The sequence below is a fragment of the Oryctolagus cuniculus genome, chromosome 3 (assembly GCF_964237555.1).
Source record: "Oryctolagus cuniculus chromosome 3, mOryCun1.1, whole genome shotgun sequence".
In the NCBI taxonomy this organism is placed as follows: domain Eukaryota; kingdom Metazoa; phylum Chordata; class Mammalia; order Lagomorpha; family Leporidae; genus Oryctolagus; species Oryctolagus cuniculus.
The window spans coordinates 68,639,163-68,658,673 of record NC_091434.1 but is presented as its reverse complement, the minus strand read 5'-3'; the positions used below and the strand labels follow the sequence as shown (position 1 = coordinate 68,658,673).

At 51.4% G+C, this 19,511-nt stretch overlaps 1 protein-coding gene across 2 annotated transcripts in view; it reads left to right on the top strand.

The window, feature by feature from the left end:
• The window catches only part of ITGA6 (integrin subunit alpha 6), an 82,487-nt gene that overhangs the window by 20,467 nt on the left and 42,509 nt on the right, over positions 1 to 19,511 (top strand). For both annotated transcript variants that reach the window (XM_017342933.3, XM_017342934.3), the window contains exon 2: positions 18,004 to 18,128. In XM_017342933.3, coding sequence (XP_017198422.2) covers positions 18,004 to 18,128 — 125 coding nt within the window. The remainder of the gene's footprint in view (positions 1 to 18,003; positions 18,129 to 19,511) is intronic.

Here is a 19,511-nt window from a genome sequence, read left to right as displayed (position 1 = left end):
AGGTGTCTGATCTGTGGGATCTGGCCACTGGGAAATCAGGTGTCTGATCAGTGGGATCTGGCCACTGGGAAGTCAGGTGTCTGGTCAGTGGGATCTGGCCACTGGGAAGTCAGGTGTCTGATCACGCGGAAGCACAGGAGGTGACTAGGGCCGCATTTGACAAGGTCTGGCAGCTACTTCGTGATTCCGAAAGCACAGGGTTGCTTGGAGACCGGACTCAGAACCTGAACTTTCCTTTGGCCTTTCTTGCCACAGAAGACCTCTGCGTTTTTATTGTAACCCTTTGGGTGTGAGTTGCTTGGTCAGCTGCGAAACCCTTTTGTGCTAACAATTTAAAATGTAAAGTGAACTGGTTATATATTGATGCCTATCCTTTATAAAGCTCTGTTGAAATTTGTTGAAGTGGCATTCTTGGCTCTTATGCGTGTAGGCCCGTGGCAACTGTGATTTTGAGCCTTCCTGGTGTGAATCATATTCTTCCCTTGAGATTGTTTTAATCCTTTCTGTTGGGAGATAAGAGTAAAGGTTGGTGAACCAAGGTCAGGCCAGAAATGGGGCCAGGGACAGAGCCAGAGTTCCTTCAGAGAACCCTTGCATTTGGCTGATCCCATTCTTCCTGTTGATCTCCTACTTGAATAAGTGGAATCGGTGGTTGTGAATTCAGTTTTTTCCTTCTGAGCTGGAGGAGCGGAATGCCGTGGGTAATAAAACAGGCAGGCTCGCAGTCCCAGGGGTGTTGTCGCCAGGGGTAGTTCCAACGCGCTCTTTCAAGGAGGCAGAAGGGGAATCTCTTGTGAAACTTTGGGAAGGCCAGGGCAAAATTACAGGTCCTTGTAATCCAGGTAAAGGCAGCAGGTACTCTCTGGGCTCTTGTGGTACAGATCGCAAAGCATTTTATAGGCCTTAATTACAGCCAACCGTGATGTTGTAAAATAAAGTTCACAGTGGCTAAATCAAGTATAAATGGGACGTGGTTTAGATCAGGAGCTGGGACCTGGGAGTGCTGGGCACAGCTAAGCAGCTGTGTGACCTTGGGCAAGTTCTGTGTCCTTTGTGAACTTGTGTTGGTAAATAGTGTCAACTTCTTAAGGAACTCATGGCAGCAGAGTGCCCAAGATCCGTGCCTGGAAAGCCTGTGTCAGAACGTGGGAAATGAGAGCTACCCCTGTTTTATTTACTAATCATGGTAACTTGTTTGCCCTAATTTGCAGGTAGGGTATGTTTTCTTGTTATGATTTCTTGGAAGTTACTAGAAACCTAGCCTGTTGAGTGTGAGGTGTAGTTCATGGACAAAAGAGAGCCTTGTAATCAGCTTTCTGTGTAACCATGAAGCCCCAGGTGAATGTTGGCTCAGACTTGCCCAACTGGATCAGCCGGTTAGAACAGTTAAATAGGGTTTGGTTTATCTTGGATAAATACTCCTGTGGGTATAAAAAGGGGGAGGAGAGGGACGGGACACCAGATTCCTGCCCTCAGGGAGTTTGCAGCCTAATTAGGTGGAGGTGGGAGAAGTCCTGGCCCAGGAAGTTTACTTTGGAGAAGGCCCAACTAGAATGGGGTTCTTGAAGCCAGTTCATAGGGGAAGCCTGGAGTTGGGGTCAAGGAAGTGTGGCTGAGGCGGCTTTTGTGGGGGGCGGGAGCGAGTGGCAGGAAGCTTGTGAGCGCGGGCACCAGGGCCTGTGTGTACACAGAAAGCCAAGGGAGCAGGAGCAGCTCGCGGTGGGTGGCCAGGGGGTGGCTCCCACTGGGAAGGGCGCTGAGCTTGATGCCCATCTCAGGGGCCATCCGAGCCTTGCTTTCTTGTCTCTAAAATGGTAACACCTACCTGTTGGGAGAAAACCTGCTGTGTGAGGACGAGCTGCCAAAGGCAGGAGGTGGCATGAGCCCCGGGAGAGAGGCAGGAAAGTCTGGGATCACACAGAGTGTAATTCATTCTGGACTTAGAGACAGAAGCTGTCTTGGGTGGGCGCTGGACTGTGGATCCCACACCCTGAGGCAGTAGGAAGGGGTTTATGTGCCGAGGTGGATGAAGGTGGCCCACAGCTAACTGCACTTTCTCACGAACCACGACTTCACCGGTGTCAGGATCCCCCAAAGAACTCCTGGTAGAATATCTTGGGTTTTGGGATGAGTGCCTTGTAGACGTCTCTACTTAGCAGTCCCCATTGGCCTGTCTTGGATGTGGAGTTCAGGGTGTGGGCGGTCTTCGCAGATTGGGTGGTGAGCCCAGCCACGGGGGGGAGAGTAGGCAGCGATGAGGATGAGGGAGGGGTCCCGGATCCGGTGGAGTAAATCTGGAGAGCCCTGGCTGACCTGGACACGGCCTCGCGGTCCTTCCTCCCACTGTCTGGTCTGGTGTGTAATGGGATCGCATTAGAGGGAACTGAACCTGACCTGGGAAGTCAGAGAGGCCCTGAGACCCCGCTCTTCCTAAATAAGAGAAGGGAGCCCACAGCAGCAGTCTCTTCTTGGAGGCGGGGAGGGGATGGGGTGTTGTTAGTCAGCTTTTCTTTTCTTTTTTCAAAGATTTATTTATTTATTTATTTATTTGAAAGGCAGAGTTACAGAGGAGAGGCAGAGAGAGAGAGAGAGGTCTTCCATCCTATGGTTCACTCCCCATTGGCTGCAGCAGCTGGAGCTGGGCCCATCTGAAGCCAGGAGCCAGGATCATCTTCTGGGTCTCCCACGCAGGTGCAGGGGCCCAAGGACTTGGGCCATCTTCTACTGCTTTCCCAGGCTATAGCAGAGAGCAGAATCGGAAGTAGAGAAGCTGGGACTAGAACCGGCGCCCATATGGGTTGCCAGCACTGCAGGTAGCCGCTTTACCTGCTTATTGTATTTTTGGAATCACACAGTCCTGAAAGGTATGTGTGTTATCTTGTCTGTTGTCTTTTCCTCCCTACATTTGTGCCTGGGTCATTTTATGTATTAAGATTGTGAAAGAATTGGACATTCTGGAGATTTCTCCCCAAATGTTGTGGTAAGAAGTAGTTTGGGAATTTGACTTGGCAGAAATGGAATGGAGTCAGTGTCCTTGTCCAGCTACCCTGACCTCCAGGCTCCTCCTCTTTTGCGGTGGCAATTGTTTTGACCGTAGAGGTCTTCTTGGAGCCTTCTTCCTTATTTCTTAACATTAGGCACCCAAATGAGATCAAGCTGGGCTCCTGAGCTCTGCCGGGGAGTCGAGGGGTGGGTGTCAACAGGCAGTGAGCCTGTCAACAGGGAAGCCAGGCCCTGCAGCAGGGCACACGGCAGCACAGCAGCAGTGAAGGCCAGGCTGTGGGTGGAGCTGAGGACTGGGCAGGTGTTCTCTGCAGAATGAACAGCACCTGCCCACGGGGAAGTGCAAATAAAGGGCCTGGGGGACACCGTCAGGTATCAGATCTGGCCGGAGTCCAGGTGGGGTTAAGAGGGGAGGGCAGAGTGGTGGTGAGTGTGGCACCAGGGGACGAGCTCCACGTGGCAACCTCGCAGATGCCTAGAGGGTGTTTTTCCTGTTTTTTTTTTTTTTTTTTTTTTTTTTTTTTTTTTTTTTTTTTTTTCCACAGGAGAATAACCAGGTGGGGAATCCAGAGTGGTTGAGTAAAGCCATTTGTGGACATGAGGGGGCAGGCATTTGGCACAGCACGGAAGATGCTGCTTGGGACACGCGCGTCCCGTATCAGATGCCTGGGGTCAGGGCCTGGCCCCTCTCCGGAGACCTTCTTGCTGCTGGGTGCCCTGGGAGGCTGCAGGTCGTGACTGTTATCTGGGTCCCTGCCACCCATGTGGGATTGAGTTCCTGGCTCCTGGTGTTGGCGTCACCCAATCTCTGTTGCAGGCATTTGGGGGTGTGAACAGTAGGTGGGGGATCTCTGCCTTTCAAATAAAAGTGAACACATCAGGACTATTCCACATGCAAAAAGTCAGAAACAAAGTTACTAAGTTTTTCTCAAAGCTCATCTATGAGTTTGTTTGTCTGGTTGGTTCCATCTGGCTGGCTGCGGGTAAGAGCATTTTCCTTGCTTAGATCTACGCTTTGAAACCTCCTGGCCCCTGCTCCGCTCTCCTCAGTGTGGTGCAGGCATTTGGGGCAAGCTGCCTAAGAATAAGCTATTGCTAAGCATTTGATGTTGAGGGATGTTTTTTCTTTTGCATCTCTTAGGAATGCATTAGTCAACAGGAGTGGCTGGGAATGAGACCCATTGGCTCCTTGAGTAAGTCCAGTTAAGGTGGGGAGGTAGGCCCAGTCATTCAGCAGGAAGCTGGTGAAATTCTTGCTGTGTGGATGAGCAGAGGCTTGCAAGGTTCGTTTCTGTGTGGTCCTGACTCAAAGGCGGGCAGGCAGAACTTCAAGAGGCAAGCAAGAGAAGAGGCGCAGTAGTTCAGGCCTTGGCTGGGATGCCCACATCCCTAGTAGAGTGGCTGGGTTCAAGTCCCAATTCCACTTGACTTTTCAGCTTCCTGCTAATTCACGCTTTGGGAGGCAGCAGGTGATGGCCCAAGTACTTGGGCCTTTGCCCACTCATGTGGGAGACCCAGATGGAGTTCCAGGCTCCTGGCTTCTATCTGGCCCAGCTTGGGGTGTTGCAGGCATTTGGGAAGTGGACCAATAGGTGGAAGATCTCTGTCTGCCTGTCTATCCATGTCCCTCTCTCTATGCCTTTCAATAGAATGAAAATGATAATTTTAAAAGGAAAAAAAAGGGCTGGCGCCGTGACTCACTAGGCTAATCCTTCACCTAGCGGCGCCAGCACACCGGGTTCTAGTCCCGGTCGGGGCACAGGATTCTGTCCCGGTTGCCCCTCTTCCAGGCCAGCTCTCTGCTGTGGCCAGGGAGTGCAGTGAAGGATGGCCCAAGGACTTGGGCCCTGCACCCCATGGGAAACCAGGAGAAGTACCTGGCTCCTGCCATCGGATCAGCACGGTGCGCCAGCCGCGGCGGCCATTGGAGGGTGAACCAGCGGCAAAGGAAGACCTTTCTCTCTGTCTCTCTCTCTCACTGTCCACTCTGCCTGTAAATAAATAAATAAATAAATAAATAAAAGGGAAAAAAAAGGCTTTGTTTATTTAACATAATGCTACTTTAATCTGACTTTTACATACCCTTTTAAAAAATCACAGTACAGATGTAATACATATACCTTGCATTTACAGCAAGATTTATTTTACCCCCAAATTATTCCTCCTGATATCTGAGCCCTTGCAAAATTATTATTTTATTTTGAACAACAAAGTTCTGTTTGTAGTCATCTTAGGCTACTGTGTTTATATAATCAGTTTTAATTGTGTTGATAGAGATTAAATTTGGTTTTAAAATCTTCTAAGTATAAAAATACATTATCTTTATTAATTTGAAAGGCAAAATCACACACACACAGATATCTTCCATCAGCTGGTTCACTTCTCCAGATGCCCATAGCAGCCAGGTCTGGAGCAGGGATCAAGAACCAGGAACTCCATCTGGGTCTCCCACGGGAGTGGCAGGGGCCAGAGCACCTGAGCCAGCATGTGCCGCCTTCCCAGATGTCCATTTGCAGGCTGCAGGCTCAGAAGTGGAGGTGGAATCCCATCTCACACCCTCAGGTACAGGGTGCGGGCATCCCAAGCACTGGCCTAACCACACCGTGCCATAGCACTTCCCCAGGGTATTTAAGCTGATATAAAGAAGGAGGCTCGCATTCAGTATTAATTCCTCAGGATTTTTTGTTTGTTTGAAAGGCAAAGAGGTCTTCTATCTATTGGTTCATTCCCCAAAGGCCTGCATCAGCTGAGCCTGGCCAGGCATGAGGAACTCAGTTAGCATCTCTCACCTGGGTGGCCCGGGCAGGGACTCAGGTACCTCCCAGGGTGCACCTTGGCAGGAAGTTGGTGTCAGAGGTGCAGCTGGGATTCATACCCAGGCCCTCTGATAACGGGCTGCGGGTGTCCCCAACAGCAGCTTAGCCACTGCAGCAAACACTTTGTCCCTAATTTCTCATCATTGGACATGACAGTTGCAAGTCTTGGATGATGTCCTGAAAATGTCCTGGGAAACTGGGTGATATTGCTCTCCGACAGAGCAATGTCAAAGAAACACAAGGAGTTTCAGTTAAATTGCTTTGTGAAAGAAGAGCAGAGCCATTCTGAAGGAGTGTTTAGTATACTGTGATTTTCAGTGTTTGTATAAATTGGATGATCCCATGTTAATTGACCACTTCCTCTCCATTCATCAGTTTCACTGTACAAGTTGGCCAAGAAAGCTTTTTTTGGATCCCTCCCCCCATTACGTATTTCCATTTGCTTAGGCGTACATGGTTTGTGAGGGCGGTAGTAATGACGAGAGAGATGATGTGGTCACAGTTCGGGGACTACAGGGAAACCAGGCTGGGATGAAAATCTGATCTTTCTAGAAGCGATTGATGTCGTGCCTGGGCCGCAGGTGGCAGACTAGGTGCACAGGTGTGCCTTTGGGCTCCTCAAGGCTCAGTGACGGCTGAGAGATTGCGGAGAGGCAGCAAGCAGGTGGCATCTGGTTGACCACCTGAACAAGGCGGAAGGCACAGCCTGGGGTCTGTCATGAGGGAATGGGGGAGAAGGGGAGAAGGGGAGATGGTTTGTGCCCCAGCAGGAAGCTCCAGGCGGGCTGGGGGCTGAGAAAGGAGTGGCAGAGTCACCCGGCTTCCAGAGCCACTCCTCACCTCTGCTCTTTTTTTTTTTTTTCTTTTCAAAGATTCATCTATTTACCTGAAAGTCAGAGTCACAGATGGGGTGGGGTTGGGGGGGTGTTTTCCATTCACCAGTTCACTCCCCAGTGGCCGGTGCTGGGCCGATCTGAAGCCAAGAGCCAGGAGCTCCAGCTGGGTCTCCCACGTGGGTGCAGGAGCCCAAGTGATGCCCTCAAGCCATTAGCACTTTGGGAGGAAAGTGGGGAATGCTAATTTGTGTGTTTCACAAAGCTTAACTTGATTAAAATGCACAAAAATTTTTAAAAAATGGATTCTTACAGAGGTAGGAAAGGCCAAGTATGACACACTAAAAACACTGAATGCTGGCACCCTAAGAATTCAGTGCTGCTCATTCCTGGTGTCTAGAGAGTGATTTGCAATCTGACCACCTGCAGTGAGCCCCTATCCCCCACCTTTGAAGGCTGAACCAAGGTTAATCCCTACTCCTGGTGAGATGGAACCAGAAATGGACTCCTCTTTATACCACAGCAAAACATTAGACAGCAAGGGTTGTCAGGCATAAGCAGCAAAAAAAGCAATGGTTGGGCCAGTGTTGTGGCATAGTGGGTTAAGCCTCCGTCTGCAGTGCTGGCATCCCATATAGGGGCCGGTTCCAGACCCTGGCCGCTCCGCTCCCTGTCAGCTCCCTGTTAGTGCACCTGGGAAAGCAGCAGAAGATAGTCCAAGTACTTGGGCCCCTGCACTCATGTGGAAGATCTGCAAGAAGCTCCTGGCTCCTGGCTCCAGTCTGGCCCAGCCTTGGCCTTTGCGGCCATTTGGGGAGTGAACCATTGGATGGAAGACCTTTCTCTCTGTCTCTCTCTAACTCTGCCTTTCAAATAAAAAACCCCAAATCTTTAAAATTAAAAAAATGGCTGATGAGCAGCACTGTGGCACAGTGGGTAAAGCCAGTATCTGTGACACTAGCATCTCATATGGGAGTGGTTTGTGTCCGTTCTACCCCACTTCTGATCCAGTTCCCTGCTAATGGCTTAGAAAAAGCAGGGGAGGATGGCCCACGTGCTTGGGGACCTGCTACCCACGTGGGAGACCTGATAAAGCTCTGGGCTCCTGGCTTCAGCCTGGCCCAGCCCTAGATGTTGCACCATCTGGGGAGTGAACCAGTAGATGAAAGATCTCTCAGTTTCTCCCTCTTGCTTTCTAACTCTGATTTTCAAATAAGCAAATAAATCTTTTTTTTTTTTTTTTTTTTTTTTTTTGGACAGGCAGAGTGGACAGTGAGAGAGAGAGACAGAGAGAAGGTCTTTCTTTGCCGTTGGTTCACTCTCCAATGGCCGCCGCGGCCGGCGCGCTGCGGCCGGCGCACCGCGCTGATCCGATGGCAGGAGCCAGGAGCCAGGTGCTTTTCCTGGTCTCCCATGGGGTGCAGGGCCCAAGCACCTGGGCCATCCTCCATTGCACTCCCGGGCCACAGCAGAGGGCTGGCTTGGGAAGAGGGGCAACCGGGACAGAATCTGGCACCCTGACTGGGACTAGAACCCGGTGTGCCGGCGCCGCTAGGCGGAGGATTAGCCTAGTGAGCTGCAGCGCCGGCCGCAAATAAATCTTAAAAAAAAAAAAAAAAAAATGGCTGAAGTCAACCAGCAGAAAAACAAGAAGAAACAGATAATCCAGGAACACAAAGAGAACTTCAGGAAAAGTTTGAGGCAAAATGCTCAGTTTCCAGCTTCCTGCTGTGTGCACCCTGAGAGGCAGTAGGGGATGGCCCATGAGCTTGGGTCCCTGTCACCAGCATGGGAGAACTGGATTGAGTTCCATGTTCCTGGCTTCAGCCTGGCCCAGCCTCAGCTGTGGTAGGCATTTGGGGAGTGAACTAGTGGGTATAAGATTTCTCTTTGATTCTCTCTGCCTTTTCAAATAAATAAAAATCATTAGAATCTATTATGTGGAAGACATGATTAGAATAAAGAAAGAGCTTTTGGAGATGAAAAAGTGACTGTTGAAATTTAGAATTTCAATGAGAAAATGAAGTTAAAAAATTTCAGAAGCACAGAGGGGAAAGGAAAGTGGGAAAGAAGGTCGAATAAGCCAGGAGGTCCAGGAAGAGGACAGAGAAATGTGACAGAAGAAAGAGCAGTGCAGGGGAAGAAGTGTTTTGTGGGAGTGGCCGTCCAGAGTCTGTAGCATGGAGGAGCCGGTGCAGGCGTGGTGTGAGAATCAGCTCACCTGGATGTACAGCCATGCTTTACCGAATACCTAGGCTAAAGTGGAGCTGGCACGCCCCTCTGGCAGCAGTGAGAGCCGCACCAGTACCAGGCTTTCAATGGCAACACTGCAACCAGGAGAGAGTAGAGCTCTGAGGAAGAGCTTTTTCAGTGCAGTTATAAACCCAGGCGGTCAAGGATGAGAGCAGAATGAAGACAATTTTGTATATGCAGGGCCTCAGTTTACCTACCTGTCATATATACTGTCAGGACAGTGTTTTAAAAGTTTATTTATTTGAAATGCAGAGAGAGATCTTCTATCCACTGGTTCACTCCCCCAAATGCCCACAACAGGTAGGGTTGGGCCAAACTGAAGCCAGGAGCCTGGTACTCAAACTGGATCTGCCGCGTGGGTGGTAGGGACCCATGAACTTGGGCATTCACCTGTTGCCTCCCATTCAGCAGGAAGACGGACTGGAGAGCATGGCCAGGGCTTGAACCCAGGACTCTCAGGGGATGCAGGCATCCCATGCAGCAGCTTTAGCCTCCGTGCCCATTGCCTAATCCTGTTAGAACAATACTGAAGAAAATAAATAAGGAGAAACAGGGGACCTCAGGAGAGTGGTGAAGGGGAGCCCTAGCAGGATCCCATACAGCAGCCTAGAACAATGGGTCTGCATCATAGCTGCAGGCCCAAGTGATCCGAGCAAAAATGCTGAACTGATTTCATTCAAGGCATGGCTGGGGGCTTTGAGAAGAATGAGACTTGAGTAAAGGCAACTGATGTAAGAAAAAAAGGCAATGAGAAACTCCAAGAAAAGCAAAAGTCCTTGTCCAAATGTGAAGCTTGCCAAGCAATTGATGTGTCACAAGAAAAGCAAGTCTGACCTTGACACTAGGAACAGTTTTGAGGCCCTGGGCTTCTGATACTGGTCTCAGAAAGAAGATAAGCTAAGTAGAGTTTGATTCAGCACTGAATACCTAGCTCTGTAGAGTAAGAGAGGACCAAACTGTGGTTACAGGACAAGAGGTGAGTGGTGACAGCTTGCTGCAGGATAAAAGTACAGCTGATGGATGGTAAGACTCGGAGGAACTCCGAGGAAGGCTTGAGAGAAAGGATCAGAGTGCTGGTGGCTTTGTCTCACCCACTGGGAAATCAGTATTTATCTCAAAAGTTGATAAAGGGAAAAATAGAAGTTTAAATATTAAAACCTCAAAGAGTAGTTGAGACCTAAATGTAGTTATAAAAAATATGATACAGGGGCTGGCGCTGTGATGTAGTGGGTAAAGCCACCACCTGCAGTGCCGGCATCCCATATGGGTGCCGGTTCCAGTCCCAGCTGCTCCACTTCCGATCCAGCTCTCTGCTGTGGCCTGAGAAAGCAGTGGAAGATGGCCCAAGTCTTTGAGCCCTTGCACCCATGTGGGAGACCCGGGAGAAGCTCCTGGCTCCTGGCTTCGGATCGGTGCAGCTCTGGCCACTGTTGTGGCCATCTGGGGAGTTTCGGATCGGCGCAGCTCTGGCCACTGTTGTGGCCATCTGGGGAGTAAACCAGCAGATGGAAGACCTCTCCCTCTCTTTCTCCCCCTCCCCCCCCCCCCCCCCGGTAACTCTTTCAAATAAATAGATGTTTTCTTAAAAAAATAGGAGACAGGAAGTGGCAAGTAGTTTAACCTCTTCCTTTTTCAGATGGTGGGGCCAACAGTTAGTGCCTGTGAATCAGGGATGGACATTTGGCCTACTGATTAAGACACCACTGGGGACAGTGACATCCCAGGCCAGTACCTGAGCTCCAGTCCCAGCTCGCCTGATTCCAGCTTCCTGCTGACGGGCTCTGGGAGGCACCAGGTGATGGCTCAGGTGCTCAGGTCCCCGCCAATCATGTGGGAGACAGCTCTAGTCCCCAGCTCCTGGCTTCAACCGAGCCCCACCTCTGCTGTGGCAGCATCTGGGGAGTGAAGCAGCAGATAAGAGACCTTTCTCTCTTTCTGTTTCTCTGCCTTCTGACTAAATAAAAATTTGACGGAGATACAGCAATAATGAAATTTAAAATAATCTAGAATTACAGAGAAGTAAACCCAGAATTAAAAAACAAGAGGGTTGCCCAGAGAGTGAGATTTGAGATGAAATTCTGGATCTGTTGCTTGCTACCATCAGTTCTTTATTTTTGATTTCTTATTTGTATTTGCGATAATGACAACTCAGCCTTGACTTGGGGATAGGTTAAACGTAGGAGCAAGGGGCCTGCAGTGTGGCGCAGCGGATTAAGCTGCTGCTTGCATTGCCAGCATCCCATACGGGAGCGCCGCTTCGAGTCCCAGCTGCTCCACTTCCCATCCAGCTCCCTGCTAGCAGTGCCTGGGAAGGCAGTGGAAGATGCCTGGGTACCTGGGCCCCTGTTGCTCCTGTCTTCCGTCTGCTCAGACCTGACTGCTGTGGCCATTTGGGGAGTGAATCCGTGTATGGAAGATCTCTCTCTCTCTCTGTCTCTTCCCCTCCCTCTGTCATTGTGCCTTTCAAATGAATGAATAATAGATGTTTTTTTAGAAATGTAGGGATGACACGATTGCCACAGTAGTGCCATCTTCTAATTTTTGAGGTCTTAATTTGGACAAGCTAAGAAGGCCGTGTTTTAAGTTGAGCAATAATGGAAGTGTTGTTCTAGTGAAGCAATTTTTCACCTTTCCTGGGACAAAGTTGCATAGCTAGAGGCAGAATCTTTAATCCTTGAGGAAATGAATTATTGCCAAGGACAAGGAAGCAAAGCAGCTATTGTCTGGAGTTTTATAAGTGCCCCAGTGTTATGCAGAAGTTGACCGGCTGTCCTTGGGGGAGAACTTGAAGGTAGGCGAGTGTGGCTTACTTGAAGAACCTTGAAATGACCTTGCAGTCCGCACCATGGTGGTGACAGTTGGGCTCTTACCTGCACCCTGAAGACCTGAATTTTTCTCCTGTCGCTCATTACTGTCATCCTTGTGGCGTTAAGACTTTCACAGTGCATCTTACTGCTTTCGGGTCTCTTTCCTTTAAAGATGATGATCTGATCTTGCAAGTCTTTAATTTTGTCTTTTAAATGTGGGTCTCTGGTTTGTTGGACTCCCCACAGTTTGACTCCTGTGCAGCTCTGGAGCTCATTGGAGGGGATTGCCCACTGGTCCTGTGGAAGGTGATTTTCCCCGTGTTTCGGTGTCTGAAACAGTCTTGGGTGGACCCCGGGTGCTTGCCCTAGATGCGTGCATTGCTGCTGCTTGCAGTGGGGGTGGACGTCCTAGAGCCGGCTCCATCCACTTCCTCCACTTCCTCCCAAGGCCACGCCTCGTGTCCCTTGGGCCAGCCACTCTGCATGGAGAGCTGTTGCTTAGTTCCGACTTCCTCAGCGGTGACAGAGGCCACTGCCGCCCTGGGTGCAGGGCTGTCCTCGGGGGCCCAGCTCTTGGCGTCAATGGGCACTGTGGAGACAGTGAAGAGAACCAGGATTTGAGCGGAACCTGATTTTGGTGTAGGCTGAGGGCCCCCCAGAGGTGCAGACGACCCCCCATCCCCAGCAGGCCTGCACCCTGTCTGCCAGCTCAAGAGCCAGCCATACACTGAAAGCTCAGACCAGCACCCAGGCCAGAATTTGGACGCTGTTCCACCCTTTTCTGTTTGTTCCTGTCGGTCGCAGCCTCAGCTCACGATGGTCTGTGACCTCCTGCCTTTCGGGCCAGTTCCAGACAGAATTAAAGAGCCTTTGCTGATTTCCTGAACCAGAGAGGGCAGCTTAACCCGGAGGATTAGAGCCGCTGGCAATTGCTGAGTGGGGTTACAGTGTTCTCTCGCGAGGTACTGCCTTAGCTCGCCTTGCGTGATCTCAGGGAACAGGTGCAGCCAGAGCCGGGCGCCCTCTGCTGTTTGCGCTGTGCTCTTACTTGAGGGCCCCAGCAGTGCCCCTGCCTCCTCCATCCGTCCTGGGGTGGATCCTGGGCAGAGGAAGAAAGGTGCTGGGCCATTCACCACAGGCACATTTCTCTTTGTGGAGTTCTCATTTCGAATGTGCTGTCTTTTTTTCCGTTAAGATTTCCGTGCCCTTTCTCCATCAGTAACTGCTATAAGAGGACTTTTTTTTTTTTTTTTTTTTTTTTTTTTTTTTTTTTAAACAAGAGCTTGGCAGTGCACTTGGGAAATTTTGCTGTCCCCGTCCCTGTATTTGGCCAGCACTGGGAGTTACCGCTTCCTGCTTAGCCACTGGGGGTGAGGGGCACAGGGGGAGCAGGAGTACTACCTGCTCCTGTCTGTGTGCCAAACAACCACCACAATTTTTTTTTTTTTTTCCCGACAGGCAGAGTGGACAGTGAGAGAGACAGAGAGAAAGGCCTTCCTTTGCTGTTGGTTCACCCTCCAATGGCCGCCGCGGCCAGCGCGCTGCGGCCGGCGCACCGCGCTGATCTGATGGCAGGAGCCAGGTGCTTCTCCTGGTCTCCCATGCGGGTGCAGGGCCCAAGCACCTGGGCCATCCTCCCCTGCACTCCCTGGCCACAGCAGAGGGCTGGCCTGGAAGAGGGGCAACCGGGACAGAATCCGGCGCCCCGCCCGGGACTAGAACCCGGTGTGCCGGCGCCGCAAGGCGGAGGATTAGCCTAATGAGCCAAGCCACAGAAAACCTAGGAGTCGCACACAAGGATGGTGGTGGAGAAGCAGGGGCCCCGTGGAGGTAACCCCGAGTGCAGAGCTCGGCCCACTAGGCTGCCCATCTCCAACCCACCCCTCCCCTCAGCCTCTGCACATGCTGGGCCCCTGACCTGACCACATCCGCCTGGCCGCCTCCTGGGCAGGTGTTGGTGGCCAGGATGCCTTGCCTCTCTGTGTCTGAGTGACCTGTTGATGGGTCAGGCTCCCCTGGAGCAGAGTTTGAGGGATCAGGACGATTCCTTCTACATTCCAGGAGGCTCTCGATGAGTGTTTGCTGAAGGAGCAAGTGGGTGACTGAGTGATCAAGTAGGGTAAACAGGAAGGGGGGGGGGCTGCCTTAGGAGCCCTGAGGCTCTCCCAGCTGTGCGGCAGAAGAGGAAGTAATTAGAGGAGACACAGTAACCACTGCCTTCCCCTCCCCTGCAGTTGTTACCTTGTGGGAGCCCCACCCATCCCCTAGGTGGATGATGAGGCTTTGATCTTCCTCCCTGTTTGTCTGCATTTGGTCTGGAATCTGTCAGTGTATGGAGCTTTCTTGTTTCGGTGCACAATTTGTGTAAGGTTTGCCAGGTCAACCAGGCCCATCAGCTTCTTCCAGTCCTGGGGTTTTGTTTCCTAAGAACTTTGACTTATTTGTCTAAAGCATGTATTTATTTATTTGGAATCCTGAGTGACAGAGAGAGACACACAGAGATTTCCATTTGCTGGTTCATTCCCCAAGTGGCTGCCATTACCGGGGCTGGGCCAGGCCCAAGCCAGGAGCCTGGAACTCCATCCAGGTCTCCCACGTGCTTACAGGGGCCCAAACACTTGAGCCATCCAGCGCTGCTTCCCAGGTACATTAGCAGGGATGTGGATCGGAAGTGGAGCAGCCAGGACTTGGCCCAGCAGCCATATTGAATGCTGGTATCACAGGTATGGCTTAAGCGGCTATGCCCCACAATGTGGGCTCCTAGAACTATTATTTTTATCTATTTATTTGTTAAACAGAGCAAGCTCCCACTCTCTGGCCCATTTCCCAAATTCCTGCAACAGCCAGGGTAAGGCCAAACTGAATTGTGGAACTCAGTCCAGGTCCCCGCTTGGCTGCAGGGACCTAAGTGCTTGAACCATCACTGCTGCTTCTGTGGGTGTGCATTATCAGGGAGCTGGGGTGGACAGCAGTGTCAGAACCTGAACCCAAGGGCTGGCGCTGTGGCATAGCAGGTAAAGCCACTGCCTGTGGTGCTAGCATCCCATGTGGATGCCGGTTCAAGTCCCGACTGCTCCACTTCCTATACAGCTCTCTGCTATCATCTGGGAAAACAGTAGAAGACCTGTACTCAATGGCTGGAAGACCTCTCTCTCTCTGCCTCTGCCTCTCTGTAACTCTGACTTTCAAATAAATAAATAAATCTTTAAAAAAAAAAAAAAGCACTGGGATATGGGATGTGAGCTGCTATTTTTGTTTTGTAAGCATTTATTTTATTTATTTGAAAGGCAGAGTTAGGGAGAGAGAGGGAGAGGGAGAGGGAGAGAGGGCTTCCATCTACTGGTTCACTCCCCAAAAGGCAACAAAGACCAGGGCTGGGCCAGACCCAAGCCAGGAGCCAGGAGTTTCTTCCGGGCCTCCCAGGTGGATGCAGGGGCCCAAACACTTGGGGTCATCTGCTTTCCCAGGCACATTAGCAGGGAGCTGGATCACAAGTGGTGCAGCCAGGACTCGAACCGGTGCTCATATGGAATGCTAGCATCTCAGGTGGCAGCTTTGCCCTGTATGTCATAAAGCTTACCCCTACTGCTTTTTTAAATATATGTTTATTTTCCTTTTACTTGAAAGGTAGAGAGAGAAAAAAAATTGATTGATCTTCCATCAGCCAGGGCTGGGCTAGGCCAAAACCAGGAGCCGGAGCCAGAACGCAATCTGGGTCTCTCACGTCTGTGGGTGGCAAGGCCCCAAGCACCCTACCTCCCAGGATGCATTAGCAGGAAACTCGATTGGAAGTGGAGCAGCCAGGATCCAAGGCAGGTGGGAGGCTGGTGTCCCACGTGCCACTTTAATCCACTGGACCCCAGTGCCTGTTCTGGGATGTGGGGTTGCTAAACTGCCAGGCCAATTGGCTGCCTGCCCCCTCCCCCACCAAAGTACTTTGTTATTATCATTATTATTTTAATATATATTTATTTAAAGGTAGAGAGAGATTTTTTTCATCCACTCGTTCATTCCCCAAGTGCTTGCAACAGTCGGGGCTGGGCCAGACTGAAGCCAGGAGCTCAGAACTCAATCTGATCTCCCATTTGGGTAGCAGGGACGCAAGTACTAAGGGCCAGGGTTCGTGTCTGCGGGAAGCTGGATCAGGAATAGAGAGCCGGGACAGGAACCAAGCGCTCCAGTGTGGGGTGTGGCCACTGAATCACTGCGCCAGAAGCCCCGCCCAGTATGCTTTGAAGAGGAGAGAGGCCTGGGCCCTGCCCGACTTATGCCCTGTGGCTCCTGAGCAGTGGAGTCTGCTTCCTCCTCTGTGCAGTTAGTGCGTGGCACCTCGCCCGCACTAGTTAAGGCTCCTGGGTTCAGGGCTCCGTTAGGAGGGTGGGTGGAGCGGGCCCCTCCTCCACCCCCCAGCAGCAAGGGCGCCGCCCTGCTCCCTGTGAGGCTGCATGTCAGGTCTCTGTCCTGGCGCATGCGGCTTCCTTCACGTGGAGGTGGGGGTCCTCGAGGTAGGGCCATGCCTGGCCACGTGCTCTGCTCCCTCCCGGCCATCGCTGGGCATCGTCCGGCTCCCCTGCCTGCTTTCCAAGTGCGCATGCCTCCTGTTGCACCAGCCGGGGATCCTCTGTGGGGATGAGTCCTCTCCTGCAGTCGCAGCTGGGGAGGAGCGGCTGGGGACTGCTGGGACCACGTGTGTCTACTTCACTTTTACACCTGCCAAGCGTGGGTTTCTGGGGCTAGGAGTGGCTTGTTTCCTGTGCTGGCAGTTTGTGGCTTTTGCTTATTCGTGTCCTCAGCCCCCTCCCCCAGCCCCAGCCTTGTTTCCCATCCTGTCAGCCCCGCCATTTCGGCCTGGCCAGACATGGGCGTTTCTTGTTAGTGAGGCAGCCCCCAAACATGATCAGCCTGGTTGAGTGAGGAGCCCAGCTGGAGGCAGGGCTCTTGAAAGAGCGCCCTCTGGTGTTGAAACAAACTGCAAGGATTGAGGATTTGGGTTCCCAACCTGCTTATTTAAGACAACACCGAGGGGGAGGGGGAGAGTGAGGGGGAGGGGGAGAGTGAGGGGGAGGGAAGATGCTTTGCGCCCATCACACAACTTGGGAACTGGGCTGGATGCAATGGAGGAGCTCGGATGCAAATGCCAAGATGTTAAAATTGCCTCAGAAAACCATCAAGCGGCATACCATAATATTTCTGTGTGTCAGTTATATCCCGCTAAAGCTGACACGGTGGGGAAGAATGAACTTGGAAAGAGGCCAAGGCTGCAAAAGAGGGTAATTCAGTACAGTTAGGTCTTAGGCAAAGGTCAGATCCCTTCCTCTTTTTTTTCCCAGAATAAAGCATTTTATGTTAGTTGTTTTTTAAAGACTTATTTTAAATTACATTTTTTCGTTGTAACTTGAAAGGCAGTGAGACAGAGATCTTCCATTTGCTGATTCACTCCCTAAATACCCTTGACGGCTGGAATCTGAGCAGGCAGAAGCCAGGAGCTTAGAACTCAACCGAGGTCTCCCACGTCGGTGGCAGGCAGGGACCTACGTACTCGAGCCGTCACCTGCTGCACCCCAGAGCGTGCATTAGCAGGACGCTGGAGTTGGAAGCAGACTGGGACTTGGCACAGACACTCCAGTTTAGGCGGCAGGCAGCCCCAGTGATGTCTTGGTTGCTGTGCAAAATCCCCATCCCCAAAGCTTAAGTGTGTGGCGGGAGAGAGGCTTCAAAATAGTCACAAAAAATTAATTCACATTAGCTTTTCATTTGATTTTTTTCCACAAACTTTCTGAAGCCCCTTCATATAGACCGAGGGTCTAAGATCCGGTCAGAAATGCCCTTGGGGAATCTCTCGGGGAGGCACACTGCTAGAAATGGACATTGTGTTGCCCGTCACATTTCGCTGACCGTTGTCCGGTCCAGGGTTGGAGGTGGTGGTTTCCTCTCTTGGGCTCTGTATGATGTCCTCGGCTTAGGCTTAGGGGCCCTGCGGTGTGAAGAGCATCTTTGAAGCCCTGAATCACGCCCCCCCCTCCCCAGGCGGCCGCGCCGACGCTGGGAGAGGTGGGCATTCCCTCCCTTCTTTCCCTCTGCCCTCCTGCTGCCTTGTGCACTTGGCCTGGACCGCGTCGCGGGAGCCGGTCTGGGACTCCACCCGGGTTCCCCTCGTCGCTGGGCTGCTGAAGAGTGAGCGGACGCCTTGGCGTGGGGCAGGCCTGGAGGCCCTTCGCTTGTTTCTGTCGAGTGTAAATGTTACCTGTGCATTCACCTTGAATCTCTGAGCTCTCTCTGTTTCTCCTGCAGGTTGCTCGTGGGGGCCCCTCGGGCAGTCGCCCTGCCGCTGCAGCGGGCCAACAGGACCGGCGGCCTGTACAGCTGTGACATCACCTCCGGAGGGCCTTGTACTCGGATTGAATTTGACAATGATGGTGCGTTCTCTCTCTTTCTTTCTTTCTTTATTTCTTTATTTCTTTTTTTTTTTTTTTTTAGAGAGAGAGGAAGGGAGGGAGCTAGAGAGAGAGAGAGAGAGATACATTTTCTCTCCACTGGTTCACTTTCCAAATGGCTGCAACTGTCAAGACTGGTCCAGGCTGAAGCCAGGAGCTTGGACCTCCATTTGGGTCTCCCACATGGGTGGCAGGGGCCCATGCACTTGGGCCCATCTTCTGCTGCTTTCCCAGGCCACCAGCAGGGAGCTGGATCGGAAGTGGAGCAGCCAGGACTTGAACCAGTGCCCATGTGGGACCATGACACTGGCCAGATGGTGCTACTGTACCCTCTGTGTTCCCTTGGCCTGTACTCCACCTGCCCTTCCTCTGGTGAAAGAAGCGGGTACAAGCATTTATTCTTGCAGATGGGACCTCTTTGAGCTCCATCAGCCTTGGCTGTTTGGCATGGCCTTGAAAATACTTTGTCAGTCACAACTAGGGTGCAGTGTTTTGCTGGGATCCTCCTGCTTCTGTGGTCTATAAACTTTCTGGCGTGTTGATGTTGCCACCTAGTGATGCCCTGAGGTTCTGCAGGAGGCTGTTGAATTAATTCATAGCTAAAGAAGCTGAACCGTCAGCCCCTCCTGGGAGCGGGGGTGGGGGGAGCTGGCCAACATGATAAAATGTGCCCTCCTGTCTCAGATTATTCCTTGCTTTGTGAGGATTCTGAGTAGCTGGGAGAGGCTGTGCTGCACCCTGTGTTCACCCCAGTTTGCCTGGTTTCTTGTTGATAGAGCAGAGCAATCTCACTCGTGAAATTTTGGTATTTTCTATTAAAGTTGTTCACTTTTTGTGGTTTTGTAATCAAGATTGAAAATCAGGCCTGTCGGGGCTGGCGCTGTGGTGCAGCGGGTTAACGCCCCGGCCTGAAGCGCTGGCATCCCATATGGGCGCCGGTTCAGGACCCTGCTGCTCTACTTCTGATCCAGCTCTCTGCTATGGCCTGGGAAAGCAGTAGAAGATGGCACAAGTCCTTGGGTCTCTGCACCCACATGGGAGATCTGGAAGAAGCTCCTGGCTCCTGGCTCCTGGCTTCGGATCGGCACAGCTCTGGCTGCTGCGGCCAGTTGGGGAGTGAACTATCAGATGGAAGACCTCTCTCTCTTTCTGCCTCTCCTCTCTCTGTATAACTCTTTCAAATAAATAAATAAATCTTAAAAAAAAAAAAAAAGAAAATCACGCCTGTCTTCTCATTGAGGAAGGCATAAGCTTGTATACAGGACCATATCAGTGGTATGAATGGATAGCAAAATGAGCACATAGTGGCATTTGTAACTTTTTAATTTTCTTCCTAAAAATAAATATATTACACTCTTTTGTTAT